This window comes from Scaptodrosophila lebanonensis, unplaced genomic scaffold, assembly GCF_003285725.1.
Source record: "Scaptodrosophila lebanonensis strain 11010-0011.00,11010-0021.00 unplaced genomic scaffold, SlebRS2 tig00000072-arrow-pilon, whole genome shotgun sequence".
Classification (NCBI taxonomy): Eukaryota; Metazoa; Arthropoda; class Insecta; order Diptera; family Drosophilidae; genus Scaptodrosophila; species Scaptodrosophila lebanonensis.
Window position 1 is genome coordinate 6028514 of NW_022060558.1, and position 17293 is coordinate 6045806.

At 38.6% G+C, this 17293-nt stretch overlaps 1 protein-coding gene across 1 annotated transcript; it reads left to right on the forward strand.

Moving 5' to 3' along the window:
- Nucleotides 1–13839: 13839 nt before the first annotated feature.
- On the forward strand, nt 13840–15620 carry LOC115625240 (alkaline phosphatase, tissue-nonspecific isozyme). Its single transcript, XM_030520232.1, has 2 exons — nt 13840–15200; nt 15260–15620. The coding sequence occupies exons 1-2, from the start codon at nt 13961–13963 to the stop codon at nt 15355–15357; spliced, it is 1338 nt and encodes a 445-aa protein (XP_030376092.1). The 5' UTR covers nt 13840–13960; the 3' UTR covers nt 15358–15620.
- Nucleotides 15621–17293: the final 1673 nt, after the last annotated feature.

The following is a 17293-nucleotide window of genomic DNA, read 5'->3' on the forward strand; positions in this document are numbered from 1 at the left end:
CGAAAAGATTGCATTATATTATATACAGGTTCAATAATGCTTTAGTACTTTGATGTAATGCATATTCCAATAATAATTTTATTAAGATATTTTGTATCCTTGCATATTTTTCAGGACACCCCGTTCCACTAAATGAGTGAACATTTGGCTCAGGCAAATGACCGATTCCTTAGAAAAGTTTATAATATCCTAGTTTGTAGAAATTGTGTTTCGAATTTCACGAATAGAATTAAGATCGTTTAATACCAAATTTATTCTGTGAGGCGTGAAAATAAAGGATTTTACGAAATGATTTATTTAAAATATTTTGCCATCGGTCAATTTTTTTTGTCCTTGTAGCGCATCCATCGAAACATATAGTAGTCCCCTTTTGCCCCACAAATCCGACGAACGCTTCCCGAATAGGCCATTGTCTTTGATCGAAAAACTTCAAAATATTCAATTCAGTTCCATTTGATCGCGATTTTGCGTTAATTTTTTTTATAATAATGAATTTGTGGTCGACCTTTAATTCCTGGAAATGTTTGCTAAAAATTTATGGATGGGGACAGACGGCGCGCTGCAGCCCCCCTTTACATTCCCTATGTACTTGTGGTCTACCATTCTTCCACATGAGTGTTTCAATCGTATAAAGCAAAACAAATATACATACATATGTACATATGTACATATGTACTCTTCACTGTAGTATTTGGAGCAATGCAAACTTTACGCTCCTGAGGGATGACAAATGCCGATTTTGGAGGCGCACTCATATGTGGGTGGGTGTAGAAAAAATCCGTCATTCATTGCTACCAAAGACTTCGTAGGGCTGAATAAAGGGTTTATTTCATAAATTTGGTCTTTTTTTCCATTTGCAAGTTGACACAACAATGTGCGATGTGCTCTCGCACTGAGGATGACCTTGAGACGCAGTATTTGAAATTTTTAGTTGAGCAAGCTTAAATGCTGTGCACGAGTGTGTGTGTGTTTGTGTAGAGAGAGAGAGAGAGAACGAAAAAGAGGGAGAGGGCGCAATGCACGTGAGCGCAGCTACAAAAGCTGCAGCGCTGCCTGCCCGCTGCTGTGACTATCTGCTGATGTATACATGTATGTATGTACAAATATTCTATGTATGTAGGCACGAGTGTGCGTGCACTTTTGCTTTGGCAAATTTCTTTTCGTCGCTTCTCTCTCTTTCTGCTTCTCTTTTCCTCTCGCTTGCACTAGCGTCAGCAAATACTTGTGTGTTGTTCAAATGCAATTCCCGTTCAAGGCCAGTATCAAAATGCATTAGTATGTCCACACACATGGCCGTAGCGAGGGGGTGCAAAGCAGACAGTTGCCCCCCCTAGATTCTGAACGGAACAACAATTTTGCAGACAAATTTGAAAAAGACATCCATTTTATGGCTACGCCTAATTTATCAGCGAGGTTGCTGTGAAGATATTATGTTGAGAATATATACATACATACATATGTATATGTATATATGCGCATAAAAATGAATTTTTATACTTTGTACATAAAATGTACAAGAGTATATTAGGTTTGCGGGAGCTGAAAATGTAACAGGCAGAAGGAGGCGTGGCAGACCCCACAAAGTATATGTATATATTCTTGATCAGCATGACGAGACAAATCGATCTAGCCCTGTCTGTCTGTCCGTATGAACACCTGGATCTCAGAGACTATTAGAGATAGAGACAAATTTTGCACAAAGATGCCTTATGTGTGTACGCTATTCGAGTTTGTTTTATTTTTTTGATTTTCCCTACCACTTCCCCCCTATGAGGGTTTTCCCGATTTTCTATTCGTATAATCGCCTATATATCGGAGACTATAAGATCTAGGAACTCCAAATTTTAGTCCAAGATGCCTTACGTGAATACGCAGAAAATGTATATTTTGGAATTTCCCTCCATCCCCCCTCTACCCACCAAATCGTAACTCCCGTAATTCTTGGAATTTCGATTAAAAATAAAATTTTGGAAATACCCCCAGCTAACTATTATGTGTCCGTATTATGTGTCACTATGATAGACCGATTTAACAAGAAGTTATAACCATAAATATATTTGCTGCTGCAGCGCTGTTCAAGCGCTGCCCGCGGCTGTTGTTGATGTTGCTGTTTAGTTGACTGCTAGAAAGGACGAGTTTATTTTATTTTTTGGAATTTCGCCTCCCCTCCCCCGCTACAGGATTTCGTCAATAGCGTCCACATTTCAAATGCTACCTAAACCAAACTTTGCACACATAATTTATATATTTTATCCAATTCGGTCAATTCTAAGAAAAGTTATTTGCGAAACAAATTCTCTCCAGTGCAACCCCACTAAACTGCAGCAACAAGTTCGCTCTTCTTCTTCCTCTTTTTGCTGATGCTATGGGCGCATATACCTCAATGTCGGAAGTTTACGTGGGTACAGGGTATTTTACTGTCGGGCTTGCTCGACTGTAGCGTTATCTCTTGTTTGTTTTCTATAATTATTGTATACATAGGTACAGAGTATTTCAAAGTCGGGACACCCGACTTTAGCTTTTTTCTACTTGTTTATTGTGTTAACTTAACATATAACTCTTAACTAGCACTATATTTGGTGCTAAGGTTGATTTTGGGCAACGGGACAAACGGGGCAAAGAAGTTGCGGCCTCCAGTTCGCGGATTTCATCGAAAGCTGAGGCAATTGACTTGTTTTAAGAGGTTGTCCATTGATGTCTCTTAAAAATAATATTAGAATTAACTGAATATCAAACAATCTTTATATACTATACAAAAATAAATATCAATGTAATAAGCAAAAATAAATTTAATTGCAAATAATATTAGTAAAATTAAATGCTGTTTTTTCAGAAAATGCATTCCTAACTATTTTCAGTTCTGAAGCGTCGAAACAAAATGATTTTAGATTTCTTTATCTGGCATAACTTCCTTTTGATAACTGCTCCGACCAAAGATATGGCTCCCTTTCCATGTGAGCTTGCAAAAAAAAATCCTATTCAACTGAGAAACATCCGAATTTTTTGTAGAAAAGTAAGTAGGCTTAATAATATAAATACGTTTTCGAACAGCTCCTATTAGAAATATTACATATTTTCGAAAAAATCAAATTTTTCTTTCCACCGTTTGCACGCCCTTCTATGTTTTTGTCGCCGTTATTATTATTTATCTACATTTCAACAATTTTAAAGTAGTTATATACATACAAAGAATATAATAAAAATTGATCATTTATGTAAGAAAACAAAATTTCAAATTGTTAAATTTCACACTCTCTCTCCCCCTGGACTAAATCCTGACTACGCCCATGTCCACACACACATGCGCATTCATATGTACAGCACTCTATATGTACGTACATATGTATGTATGTATGTACATATATTCGTGGGTATGCATGAATGTACAAATGTATGGCTTCGCTTTCGTGAGTTGTCAACGAGTTGTATTTGTTATTTTCTTATTAAAATAATAGTGCACTCACAATCAGATGCTAGCTCACACACACACTCACAATTTTCTTGAGTATGTACATGTATCTACATATGTACATATGTATGTTAATAAGAAGATACCTTCATACATTATTGTGTATTGTTTATTTAGTTTTGGATTTGCACCAAGAGCCATTTAGATATTCATATTGCCTGGCGTGACCTAATGTATGCAATCAACATTTGTATGCACATACGACCATAGATACATACATACATATGTAGGTACATACATACATATAAGAACATTTTTTCATAAATAAATTATGAGTGAAGCAAGTTTCAAAAATTAAGGACAAGCAAACATACATATTTATGTGCATACAAACGAGAACCTACTGTATGTATATTTTGTGTTTGCAGTTGGGTATGTATGCATGTATGTATGTACGTATATATTTATATACACAATATGCCAAGCCAACTCATAACATTCAACGTATTCAACTCAGAAGGAGTGACAATGTTTACAAAATTGCTCAAACTTTATTTTAGTTTAGATTGAGGTTTGTAATGTGATTTGCAATTCTCCAAAAAAAATTTACATCAACAACTGCCGAAGCTTACATACATATGTATATACATATATGTACATAACATATGTGTATGCAGACTCTTCCCAATGAATTTCCCCATTTTAAATAATAAATACAAATAAAAGTAAAAGTAAATAAAGTATCAACCAAAAATTTCTTAAAATCGATTGGACTATATTATTAGATTTTTTCAAATCTGTACTTTTCTTTGAGTTCAGGGCATTCCGTGTTGGCCAACCATTGTCCGCCCAAGAGAAGTGATCGCTTAACACATTTCACACATTTTTGATACCCTTTACACAAAGGATAAAAGTTTAAAAGTGGATAAAAGAGCGATTGTACATAAGATCTCTAAGATTGAACACAAATATGAAATAATCGCATCTTGCCAAAGCGAGTAAACGCACGGAGTCCTATCTTATCTTAATGAACAAATATTAATAATAATTTAAGTAAGATTCGTTAAAATGTCAAAGCTTTACAACGGCATATTCACATGCACGACAAATAAAGAATGCTTCCAGTATCGCCCTATGGGAACCCATGTACACGTACATAGATATACTCTAAGACGCTCAATCTGTGTTTTATTTCCATGCCCCCCAAGTCGTCCGTCCGATGCACAATATGAAACGCAATCAAGCGTGAAAGTTGTAGAGACTGTTGCCTATTACAATTATTATAATATGTTTATACAATTGGTATAAACGTACTCATATTTCACAGGTTATATAGATGTTCACAAACCTTTACTACGAACAGCATTAAGCTTCATTGGGGGTCAACTGTTTATAGCTTGTACCTAAAGGGCAAATGGGTGTACTAGTTTAGAGCGAGTGCACATGTAACTGACAAAAGGAGGCTTCCCAGAACCCGTAAAGTATATATGTACATATGTATCAGAATATATAATATATATACTGTATCAGAATGGCTAGACAAGTCGATATAGAAATGTTAATCTGTCCATTTGTCCGTATGTCTGCCTGTATAAACGAAAGAATCTCATGAAGTATAAGAGCTACGATAACCAAACTGGGTATCCATATTCTCGTATTTCCGTAGTTCTATTAATAATTTTCCATAACTCTTGCATTTCTTGAAATGTTTACTCAAATTCAACAATTGCATGAAGTTAGTGGTATTATTGAAACTTTTTATGGCGGTGTGTACATCAAATTTAGGAGCTGAGCTCGCTTGACTTTCCTTCCTTGTTTTTATAAAAATACAATGAGGGATGGCCGATACTTTAAATTATTATTAATAATTATTATTAATATTATTCGATTTTCCTATCCACAAGCTTCCATTTTATGTAAATAATTAAATTTTGTTGACCTCTTAACTTTCCCATTTGGAGCTTAAGTCGACATTATCTTCTGAGTCTCATGTTTTGAATAGAGAGATAAAATAAGCTTTTGTTGCCTAAGGCCTCGGAAGAGAATATAACCTTCGGCTATGTCTTTAATTCTATCATAATGAGGTACACGTATTGTTTTTTGTTTTCAGATATTTTTCCTTTTAAGGTCAATATGCGGTCATCGTTTGCCACAACAGTAACAATAACAACAACAAGTATTTATATATGTACAACAATCAGTAATAAAAATATTTTGTTTAGATGTAAATCAAAGTTGTTTGTCTGCGACAAGGTCAGGAAGGGGTGCCGGGACCAAGAAACACTATGCACTCAGGAATACATATGAATGTGTGAGTACACCCGAACAGGCACAGTTTTTATACGAGAATTCGACTTATCACAAGATACATACACACTTCCTCATACATGCAAACAAAAATATAGTACATATGCACATACATATGTACTAATAATGTGTATAACAGGTTGTGTGTGAAAAACTGCGTTGCATTTTATTTCGAGCGTTATAAACAAAGAAAAACCCTACGCGCAAACAAATTACAAAATAGTTTCGTAATTGCCTGCAATTAATTAAGAAATATTTTTGCGATTTAGTGTGATACTTCACACACACGACTACCAATTATGTTTGTTTTTCCTGGACATACATATGCATATATCTATGTACAAGTATACATATACATACATACATATACAGTATATTATATATGTATGTATTTCCAACAGTGTCAGAAGCTAGAAAGGCGTCGGTACGGAAAAATGGGCCAGATGGAAAATGAGCAAACAAACATTTTGGCAGGCGCCAGAATGCAATATGAGCAAGAAAATTATGGAAATGCTATTTAGAGGGCAAGGTCACGGGCATAGCAAGAGGGGAGAGTGCAAATATAGAAAGAAGAAGACTCTCACACGCCTACGCTTGAAGCCAGAGCGGATTGCCTCCTCACATCTCACTCTCATCCTACATTTGTATGTACTCGTATGTAGCTAAGCTCGCCCTGCACTGCAAGCTCTCTCTCCGACTTTTCGGCTCTCGGGCATTTCTCGTGCTGTCGCTATCGCTATCTCGCCTCCGCTTGCACTTCTGCTGCACTGCACTGCAGTTGGCGCACTCTGCACTATCACGTGTCTCGCTCGGCCCGTTTCGGAAATAGCTCCTTTTTATTCTGAGCTGACGCCCACTCTCCTCCGCGGCAGACACTGTACGAGGGCGTAGGCGACAGCTGCACAGTTTAATTGTCGACTGCATTGACGTCGCCGCTATTCGTCCTGCTGTCTCTATTCTTTTGACATTTGGCCAGTCAGACGGGGCTGGTCAGTCTTTCTATATGTCAGTCTGGCAGTCATTCAGTCAGTTTGTCATTTTGTCTATTAGTTTATGCGTCGCTTTAAGAAACAAGTGACCAATATGCCATAGGCAAGCTGTATCGTGATGGCTCTTGTTGCTGTTGTTATTACTGTAGAGCAGTCAAACAGCTTTTCTTTGCTGTGGCTTGTTTTGTTCGTCTCTTCTTCCAGCCGCCTGCCTTCCCCCCCAGAGTTGCCGTTGTCGTTGTCGCTGTCACTGGCACTCGGCGCTAATTGCGTCCTGTGGTCGACGCACACACACACACTCATGCATTTATGTATGTATGTACTATATATGTGCATGCATGCATAGGAACACGCATACTCGTAGGTGCATATGCAGAGATCCTTGAGAGCGCAGCTGTAGGCTGTACATAATTGAAAATCCTGGCCATCCTTTGACGTAAGCGCCCATTGCTTGTTACTGTTGCTGTTATTCTTGTTGCTGCCACGTTTGCTGCAGCAGCTAGGCTCAGTGGTGGCTACAGCTAAATTGGCGTTTGCATCTGCTTGCATCTGCGGAGGGCAGGGCGCTGTAGTGTGTAGATTTTATGCAACTGCAAACATAAGCCGTTTATCGATTTTCAATAAATTTCTGCAAGCCAGTTGGTTACAGTTCATTTTTAGCTGGGCTTCCTCCACGTCACCACTGCAGGCATCAAAATGGTTTCAGGCTTACTTACAAAATTCAAATTACAAACATATTTTATTATATTAATATATATCCATATTATATCATATTAAACCGCAACTAAGCTTGAGAGCAGCACAATTAAGAACAAGCTTAAAAGTATCTTCGTTGAAGGTACGAGTTAACATACTTGTACTGTTTCCAACTATCTTATCTAGCATTAAAAACGCCTGGCTTTCGAAAACGACTGAACTCACATTAACCAACATATGTTTTGTAGATGCTGCTAGTCCTTAAACGAGTTTATTTTATTTACATATGTGATTTCCATGTCTCCATACGCAAATGTGTATTTCACCATTTTCATTTGGATGAACAAAATACATTTTATATAAAATATAAAACATACCCTAAAGGGTATGTGCAAGTTTGTGCAATGTAACAGGTAGAAGAAAACATCTCAGACCCCATAAAGTGCCTAAGTATATTTTTTGTCAGCATGATGCGACGAATGGGTATAGCCATGTCCGCCTGCCTAGATCAACGCCTGGATGCCAATAATAAATGAATAATATTATACGAAGGAGGGGCAAATATATATTTATTTGCAGTTGCAAGGGCGTACGCAGCATTTACAAATTAAAATTTTGATGCATTTAAAAAATAATGTATGCATATGATCAATGAAACAAGGTAGAACGCTACAGTCGAGCACGACCGACAGTAAAATAGCCTGTACTCTCCACAAAAAGGAAAAATTAAAAAAAAATTAAATTATTAAAAAAATGAATGAATGAATTAATTAAAATTAAATTAGAATACATGTTTATGTTCAGTTTTAACAGCATACCTATGCGTGTTTATATGCGTGTATATATGCAGCACAAAGTAGAACCAAAGCAGCAACAACAACAACAGATGCGGGCAGCGCTGCCGACAGAGCTGCAGGCAGCGCATGAGCAGCGATTTTACTTATGGCTATAACTTTCTTCAGAATCTACTTATCATGATGAAACTTGGCAAACGGACTCATAATCATTAACTGGAGGTATTTGCCAAATCTGAGTACAAAATTCTAAAAATTACGGGAGTTATGAAAATAAAACACGAATTGCGGGGGAGTGGGGGGGGGGGGGGGTGTATCAGAAAAAATAAACAAACTCGATCTGCCTAGGGCTTATAGGAACCTTGATACCAATTTTGGTTATCCTAGCTTTTGTACTTACTGACATCCTTGCGCTCATACAGACAGACGGACAGACGGACATGGCTATATCATCCTGATCAAAAATATATATACTTTGTGGGGTCTGCCACGCCTCTTTCTGCCTGTTACATACATTCGCACAAAACTAGTATAGCCTTTCACCCTTTGGGTACAGGCTATAAAAACTTCAACAACTCCAACTCAGTTCCATTCTAATGCGAAATAGTGCGTCATAATAATGAACGTGTGGCCGACTTTATATGGCTAACTTTTTGTGGGGAACGGCCATAATTTATTTATAAACAAGTAGAAAAGCTAAAGTCGGGTGTCCCGACTTTGAAATACTCTGTACATATGTTTACAATAATTATAGAAAATAAAAAAAATTAAGAAAATAAAAAAAAAATTTGATCGATTTTACCTCTCTCGGTATTCGAACTCACGTAAAGGGTGTATAATTGCACATTTACATAGCAATTGCGTCTGTGTGAGTGTATGTATGCCTATGCGCATCTATTCGTGTCTGTGTAAGCATTTTCGCAGTTAACCAAACAGCAACATCAACAACAGCCGCGGGCAGCGCTTGAGCAGCGCTGCAGCAGCGCTGCATCAGCAAATATATTTATGGCTATAACTTCTTGTTAAATCGGTCTATCATAATGAAATTTGGCATACGGACACATAATAACCAACTGGGGGTATTTCCAAAATTTTAGTTCGAAATTCCAAGAATTACGGGAGTTACGATTTGCGGGGTAGAGGGGGGAGGGAGGGGAATTCCAAAATATACATTTTCTGCGTATTCACATAAGGCATCTGGGACTAAAATTTGGTGTTCCTAGGTCTTATAGTCTCCGAGATATAGGCGATTATACGAATGGAAAATCGGGAAAACCCCCATAGGGGGGAAGTGGGGGGGAAAATCAAAAAAATAAAACAAACTCGTATAGAATACACACATAACGCATCTTCGTGCAAAATTTGGTGTCTCTATCTCTTATAGTCTCTGAGATCCAGGTGTTCATACGGACGGACAGACGGACAGACGGACAGACGGACAGACGGACAGACAGACAGACAGGGCTAGATCGACTCGTCTCGTCATGCTGATCAAGAATATATATACTTTGTGGGGTCTGCCACGCCTCCTTCTGCCTGTTACATTTTTCAGCTCCCGCAAACCTAATATACTCTTGTACATTTCATGTACAGAGTATAAAAAATGTTCTTATATGTATGTATGTACCTATGTATGTATGTATGTATATATGTGTGTATGTATGTGTGTATGTATGTATGTGTGTACATACAAATGTTGATTGCATTCATTAGGTCACGCCAGACAATATCTAATAGCTCTTGATGGAAATCCAAAACTAAATAAACAATACACAATAATCTCTGAAGGTGTCTTCATATGAACATACATATGTATATGTAGATACATTGACATACATACATACTCAAGAATCAAGATCAAGAATATACGTAGTTTGTGGGGTCTGCCACGCCTCCTACTGAGTGCTACATACAAGTACATTCCCATAAAAAATAGTATAACCTTTTGTGTACTGGGTATAAAAACTGAAATTTCCATAATCAAATATTAAGTAAAACAAAAGAGAGCCCTTTAGCGGTTGTAGTCGACTTCTTACTCCAACCTGTAGCGGGAACAAACAATGATTCTTCCATATGCAGTCGAGATAGCTTTTTCTTTCTGCCTGTTACATTCGCACGAACCTTATGCACATGTATGATATTTAAAGCTTCTCGTACAATGTACACCAATACACGACAGATGGCGCTGTGATTAAAGCTTTGCGAAAAGCTTATCCTATAAACGAACCACGACGAAAGCACAACGACTAACAAAGTGGCATACTAAAAATTGTTGATAATGTGGAGAGAGTATTCCCAACGCTGATACCTATCAGGTACCATTACGTCCTCCACTCATAACGCATACGCAATGTTGTCATCGAACTTTGGCCTGGGATCTAAGCCGAAGTCTTGACCGCTCTCATTTGAAGTCCAAGCAAGTAAATCACAGCGTGATTGTAAAATTGCACAAAATTACCGCAAGGCTCATCGCAAAGGTCACTTCCGGTGTCTGGTGGCGTTTTTCAATTGTTTTCTATTTGCGTACTGTTTGCTGTAACTGTCACTGACAAAACGGCAAATTAGATGTCGGGGTGACGCTGACGATGACTGAGTGAGGGACACTGCAATTGTCAGCTGTCCATTTGAAATGAATAACAATAACAACAACAACAACAACGAAATGGTGGCAGTTTGCACGGGAAACCTGGCCACATGTCAAGGCAAAATAGCTTCAAAGCGACGATATGACGACCGAGCACCGGGGGTGGGGACCAATTAAGTGGCTGCTACCTTGCCAAACGAATAACAGACAAATGGACAAAACGGTGAATGCGTTTAATTGCAAATTCATGAGCAATATTTGCGGAGGCCTCCATGCCAATGCAAATTGGAACAAAGTGAATACACAAAAAGCATGACAATTAACCACATATTCTCGTATGTCCTCTGTGCATGTGCCATTTCAGTTGTCAGGTACGCCCCTTTATATAGTTGTAGCCGTACACAAATCAATTCAGACACAAGCTGTCAAACAGTGTCCCAATATACTGGTAACATCTAGAGGAGCTCTAAAGAACTTCAAAAAAAGAAATATAGTATGTCAGAATCCCAGGTTACAATAGCAGATCGACGCAAGTAGAGAGTAAAGCTAAGTACAAATTTAATAAAGCAGCATGTCAAAGTTTTGTTTCTATGACTGCTGGGTGATTACAAAATCCGAATAGTGTTTCTTATGATAATATATATGCACAATAATGAAGAAAAAGTATATGTCTCACCATGCTATCTTATTATTATCTGAAGATTAGGTACATTGTATTACTAGATATTACATTTTAACAAAGAAATGTACTTTATTTTGTTTTGGTGATATCATTAAAAGCAAACATGTTTGTGAATAAAATCGAAAATTATTAAAACCTGCTTATTGATCAAGTATTTTTTGTAACATTATTTAGATCAGCGACATATATATATATCCTTACAAGGAAATAGTTTGCTCTTAAAAAGGAAATATGTACATTAAAATGCAAGAACATTAAAACAGTACGGGCACGCATATTGCGAGTCACAATATATGTGTGTGTGGAAGCTAAATAACACAATATTTATTTTTAAATACCTTAAGGAAGGTGAAGCCTTTGTCAGCTGTTTGATTGCTTCGTTCCTATTGCTCTTTACGGCGTTTAGGCCATGTCTTCAAGATCCTTCTCATTCTTAGCGGGTGATCTAAAACATTTTCGTGCACCCAAATCTTCCACCCCAAAAAAGGATGCGTGGCTCTAAGTACGTTGTTATTGCAACGATCTGAATAATAATTTTCGACATCAAGTGTAAGCAAATATACTAGAATATTACACAACAATCTCAAAACTAACAGAGTGCCGCGAAGTTCAATGCGGCATGTGGACAACCAAGGGCGTAGGCAGCTTTTACGAAATTTTTTATAGGGGGCAAAACAGGCTTCCCCCCTTCCCCCCTGCCTACGCCCTTGTGAACAACAATATTGTGTGTATCTTTGAATATTGGCTTTAAAATTGCATTCAAAGTGAATTCTAATCCTAAATGTTCAGGCGGTGTGGTGGCCCAAAAGGTCTCTTTTGTTTTCAATTTTCCTACATTTCGTGCAACCTATTTACTATATTAATTTCTGTAGATGAAGTTATCTCTCTCGGGCAGTATTTATTTTTATTTACATGTAGCACATACTAGCATGTCTTGCTCGCCTAAGTACTGTTTGCTTAGAATTATATATTTATTTATTATTAGAAAGGAATTGAATATGTTTTTTAGTTATACTAATGATGTTTATATTTGATTTTGATAGAAAATATTCAAACCATGAATTAGAAATGAAAATATTCATTCGTCGGCCCGTCCTCTCATTTCTCCAGAAGCCGATGCCATAGTTCTAATTACATCCGGTATTCAAGGTATCAAAAGTGCTAGCTTTGTGCGGATGTGTGTAACACGCAGAAGGAGGCAAGGAGTAGCCCGTAAATTCGATTATCAATCACGGCTCATTATCCGATTGCCAGAAGCGCCGACAGAGTTGGCATCTCTTCTGGATTTCTGCATAAGCTGTAGAGAAGAGGAATGGCAGGAAAGAGTAGAACACCTTCTACTTCTCTATCAATGCACAGCACTAAGCTGGCGAGGTACTGGTCTCACCAAACCAAATATAGCATCACAAAGAGTCAGTATGGGCCTAAGTGGGTGGTTGAGCAAGAGCCCCATGGAACATATACCTACAAGTATGTATCATCATCATGACGAGAGAAATCAATATTATTTTATATAAGTAGCTATTAAGATAACCATTCCTATAAGAACTTTCAGTTTTATATTTTTTTTGTTTGTTGCATTATCCTTGATAAAAATCGATTCTCTACATACACATAGCTGCCACTATAAGTACAGGAACTTATTCGTAAAATTGATATGTTTCTTATAAAGCCTCACTCAAACTAAAGTGGGATCAAAATCTGTTATATACGAGTACTTAGTTGTTATGGGAGCAGTTGTTGCAAAGAAGTTTATTTAAGTTGGAGGACTGTGCGGAGAGAGAGGTATCTGTTCCAAGAAAACTACTCTACGAACATTTATGCGATCACAGAGTACGAGTATATAAGAGGGGTTCCAAGAGCCCGGCCTAAATGTCCGTAGAATTCCATTCAGCTCTTAAATGGCTATAATATTCTAAAGTCAGGGTATTTGTTGGCCAGTGTACCATAGAAGATAGCTGCATTTGCAGCCGTTATGCCAAATTGTTGGCAGAGCACAAGCGTCGTTGACCCCTTGAGCCTTGCAGTGGCAGAAAGTGCTACGCAATGCATTTGCATTTGCTAGTTTGTAGTTTGGCTGTCAATTATTACATAAATTATTCAGAGCATTTGTATTTGCATGTTAATTACAACACTTTAGCCGCAGTCTGAACAACCGTGAAATTCGGAGTGACTGTGGGGGGCGGGTGTGGCTGTGCGTGTGTGTGTTTGAGAGACCGAGAGTGGGTGGCAGAGCTGCAGTAAAAACTTCAAATTGCGCATCTTATCTAAACAGATAAAGATAAAGCTTTATGGGCACCCACTGGCACACGCTGAGTCACATCAATGCTATTCACCATCCGGAGCAGTTCTCAGTAGATCGATTGAAGGGGCGCGATGCAGACGATAAAGCACCTCTGTGCTCAGGCCCAGCCGCGTCTGAAGTCTACTCAAGTCTTCATTGTGGCCGGTACTCTGCTGTTGACGCTGGTGATAACCACAATATGTATTGGGCTTACGATGCGCTACGAGGTAGATAACGAGGTGGCCAATGTGATGGATGTGAGTTACTGGAAAGATAAAGTAAGTCCGGAGCAGCAATTTTGGTACGATAAGGGGATTGAGGAGCTCAGCCTGGCGCTGAGCGTAAACGAGGTGCCACAGCATCCCAGAAATGTGCTGCTGTTCCTTGTCAACGGTTTCGATGCAAGCGATTTGGCAGCAGCACGCTTCCCCGAAGCATATAGCAACACTCGTCCCTCGAACTACATCTGGGATAACTTTCCTAATGTGGCAAGAATCCGGAACAGCTGCAGCTTAAGAGATGGCTGCGATGCTGGGACTGTGGCCACGGCTCTCTTTGGCGGAGTGCGGGCCAATTGGCACACTGTTGGAGTGGACTCCGCCGTAGCAGTCGGTAACTGCAGCGCCTCTCTGACTGCCAGCCATCAAGTCCAGAGTGTGATACGTCAGGCCCAGATGGCGGGTCTGCGCACCGGCTTTGTAACTACGCAAAGGGTAACGGGTGCGACAGGAGCTGCCCTGTATGCTCACTCCCCAGACAGCAGCTGGGAGTGTGACGCCGCCATGGCTTTTTCGAGCGTTGAGGAAGGCTGTCGGGACGTTGCTCTACAGTTGGTCTACGGAGCTACCGGATCTTCACTCAACGTTGTGCTTGGGGGTGGCCGACAAATGCTGAGCACCGAGCTACCCAAAAACCTGTGGGATATTCCAGACGAGCTTCTCTGCCAACCGGCTGACGGCCGCAATCTGCTACGCGAGTGGCAAACGGAAAAGCAGAAACACGCCAAGAGGTTCGAGCTCGTCCAGAGCGCCAGTCAACTTCAGGCTTTAAACGCCAGTAGTCTTGATTACTTGTTAGGCGTGATGGCAAATGGAGACCTGGAAAACAATCCACAGGCACCGAAGCTGCAACTCATGCTGGATAAGGCACTGCAAGTGCTGCGTCTTGAAGAAGCCGGATATCTGCTTGTCGCAGAGCAGTATATGAGCCAGAGCGTAGCTGAAGATCAGTTTAAGGTGCTGCGGTCTCTCAATGAAACGATAACAACGCTAATACAGAATGCGAAGGAAACCCTGTTTCTCGTGCTGTTCACCAAAGGGGACTACATGGAGTACGGTTCGGATACTAGCGGCGAAAAACCAGCTGTTGACAATCTATGGGATGTGTTTGAGGATGACAGTTTATTAGAGCTACGACTGAAGGAAATGTTTTCGGAGAGTGTCCTGTTTGCCAAAGGTAAGACATAAACAGCTAACTATTTATCAGAATTTCAATATTCATTGTGCCTCTTACAGGACCCAAATCTTCACTCTTCTACGGAGTGCGCGACGACACTTACTTGGCACATGCCCTTGCCTATGCCTTGAAAATCGCTCCATTAACAAAAGGCTAACTATGATTCAAAGGCATTGTTTAGAACTTTTGAAACTCATTGATTATAAGCATTGCATTGCAATTACTATTCAAGGCAAGAAATAAATAGAAAATATTAAAAACCACGAATTATGGAAGCATAAAAGGAACTGTCCAAAAATTATAATATTTTCTGTATGTTAGGCCAATTATGCACAAAAAATAAATATAATATACCTGTATATTCCACAAAAAGTGTAAATAGTTTAAAAATAAAGCGCAAGTACCATTGATAAACTTTAACTACTATGTTAACGCCATTCATATTAAAAAACACTCAGATCTTCAGTTATAGTCACTCCTTATACCACCATACTTGTAGATTACGAAAGTACCAGCACATGCTATGTAGTCGCCTCTTCTGATCACAATATATAATCTGCTTCTTAATAATACAAGAAACCTAGCGGAGGAAGCAAGACTACAAATTCTAAATTGACTGACACACTGTGTCCATCTAATTAAGGAGCTTATATGCATTTACATGCTTCGTTTGTTTGTTCACGAGTCCATGCTTACATGGTTCGAAAAACACTCAAAAGTATCTTTATTTAAAAAAGGATCAATAAGGACGATTCAAAAAGTATCCAGAACTTAGTGCTCTAGGAATACCAATTCTAAGCGACTAAGTTTAACGACGTGACCCGATAACATGCCTTTGGAACCATAAACATGGTTGACGTAATTCTGAACCAGGAAAAAAATGCTGTCTGAAGATAAGGAAAGTCTACAAGTCCACAAGTTTGACTGTCAATTCAATTTGATATTCAGACTAGAACGTGCTCTTACGCTTGCCTTAAGATCAGAGTGAAATTTCTGCATAAGAAAGTTTTGATTTATTTATTTAAGCCACAGGAACTTTCGCTTCATACAAGTAGATATTTTGAACGCGAATTTTATGCCTCCCGATTGATCTATTGCTGAATTGGACTACTACAGCCTTGTGTTGCTGCTATCCTGCTTTTGCGGGCCTGCTGCCCGAGGTAATTTCTGTAAAATGGAAATTATAGGAACATCTAAATAGCATATTTATTTATTTTTCGATTGTTAATTGCTTGAACCTCAGTTATCTTGAGGTTAACATTTAGCGTTTGAATATACTGTACAAATGATACATGTGTAATACAAGTAGATATTGTTATTCCTCGAAAAACGAAAAACGAGCAAACTGTTTTCATATAATTTATATAATAATATTTCGTGGGAATATTTCGCATAGTAGTCCTATGCATTACATGTAGGATATTTGCGCAAGGCTGCCAGGTTGTTTTCGTTTTAAAATCCGAAACATTCATTAGGCAGTCTTAAGAAGCTGTTTTGCTGTTTGAGAAACAACAAACTTTAATTCATGGAAGAAGTGGTCACACATGTATTTACTGCAAAGAATCTGTTGCATTGCGGTGATCAAATGATAGCAGTTGGCAAATTTTTGGAAAATGTTAAAGCATCTCAGATGAACAATTTTGCTGACTATAGTGTTTGTTTCTGTGTGCTTTGCGGCATCCGTATTTGGCTAATAGTTGAAAAGTATTAATTGTTTTGAAATAGTTACAAGTACATAGGTACTTGTAATACAGTATGAACTATGTATATCAGGTCGAAAGTGTATGTGCAAGGGGTACCACAATTTTAAGAGGGCTATGTTATTTTGTTCACACATCACCCCTAAATTAATGATTGTAAATAAGTAGTATTTATTTTAAGATATCGCAGTAGATTATAGATTATTTTGTAAGCAATCCAGTGCGTACTGCGTGATTCCTATCCGCAAACCTGCTTCCCAGAGTAGGGGACGCCAGGAGTGCAGGAAAACCTAAAAATAATAATAGCGAATCACAAAGACCAGCTAGGAACTATTCGTTTAAAGAGGAAACTGAACAACCCGGAAATGTAAAAACTTGAATGGAAGTTGTAAT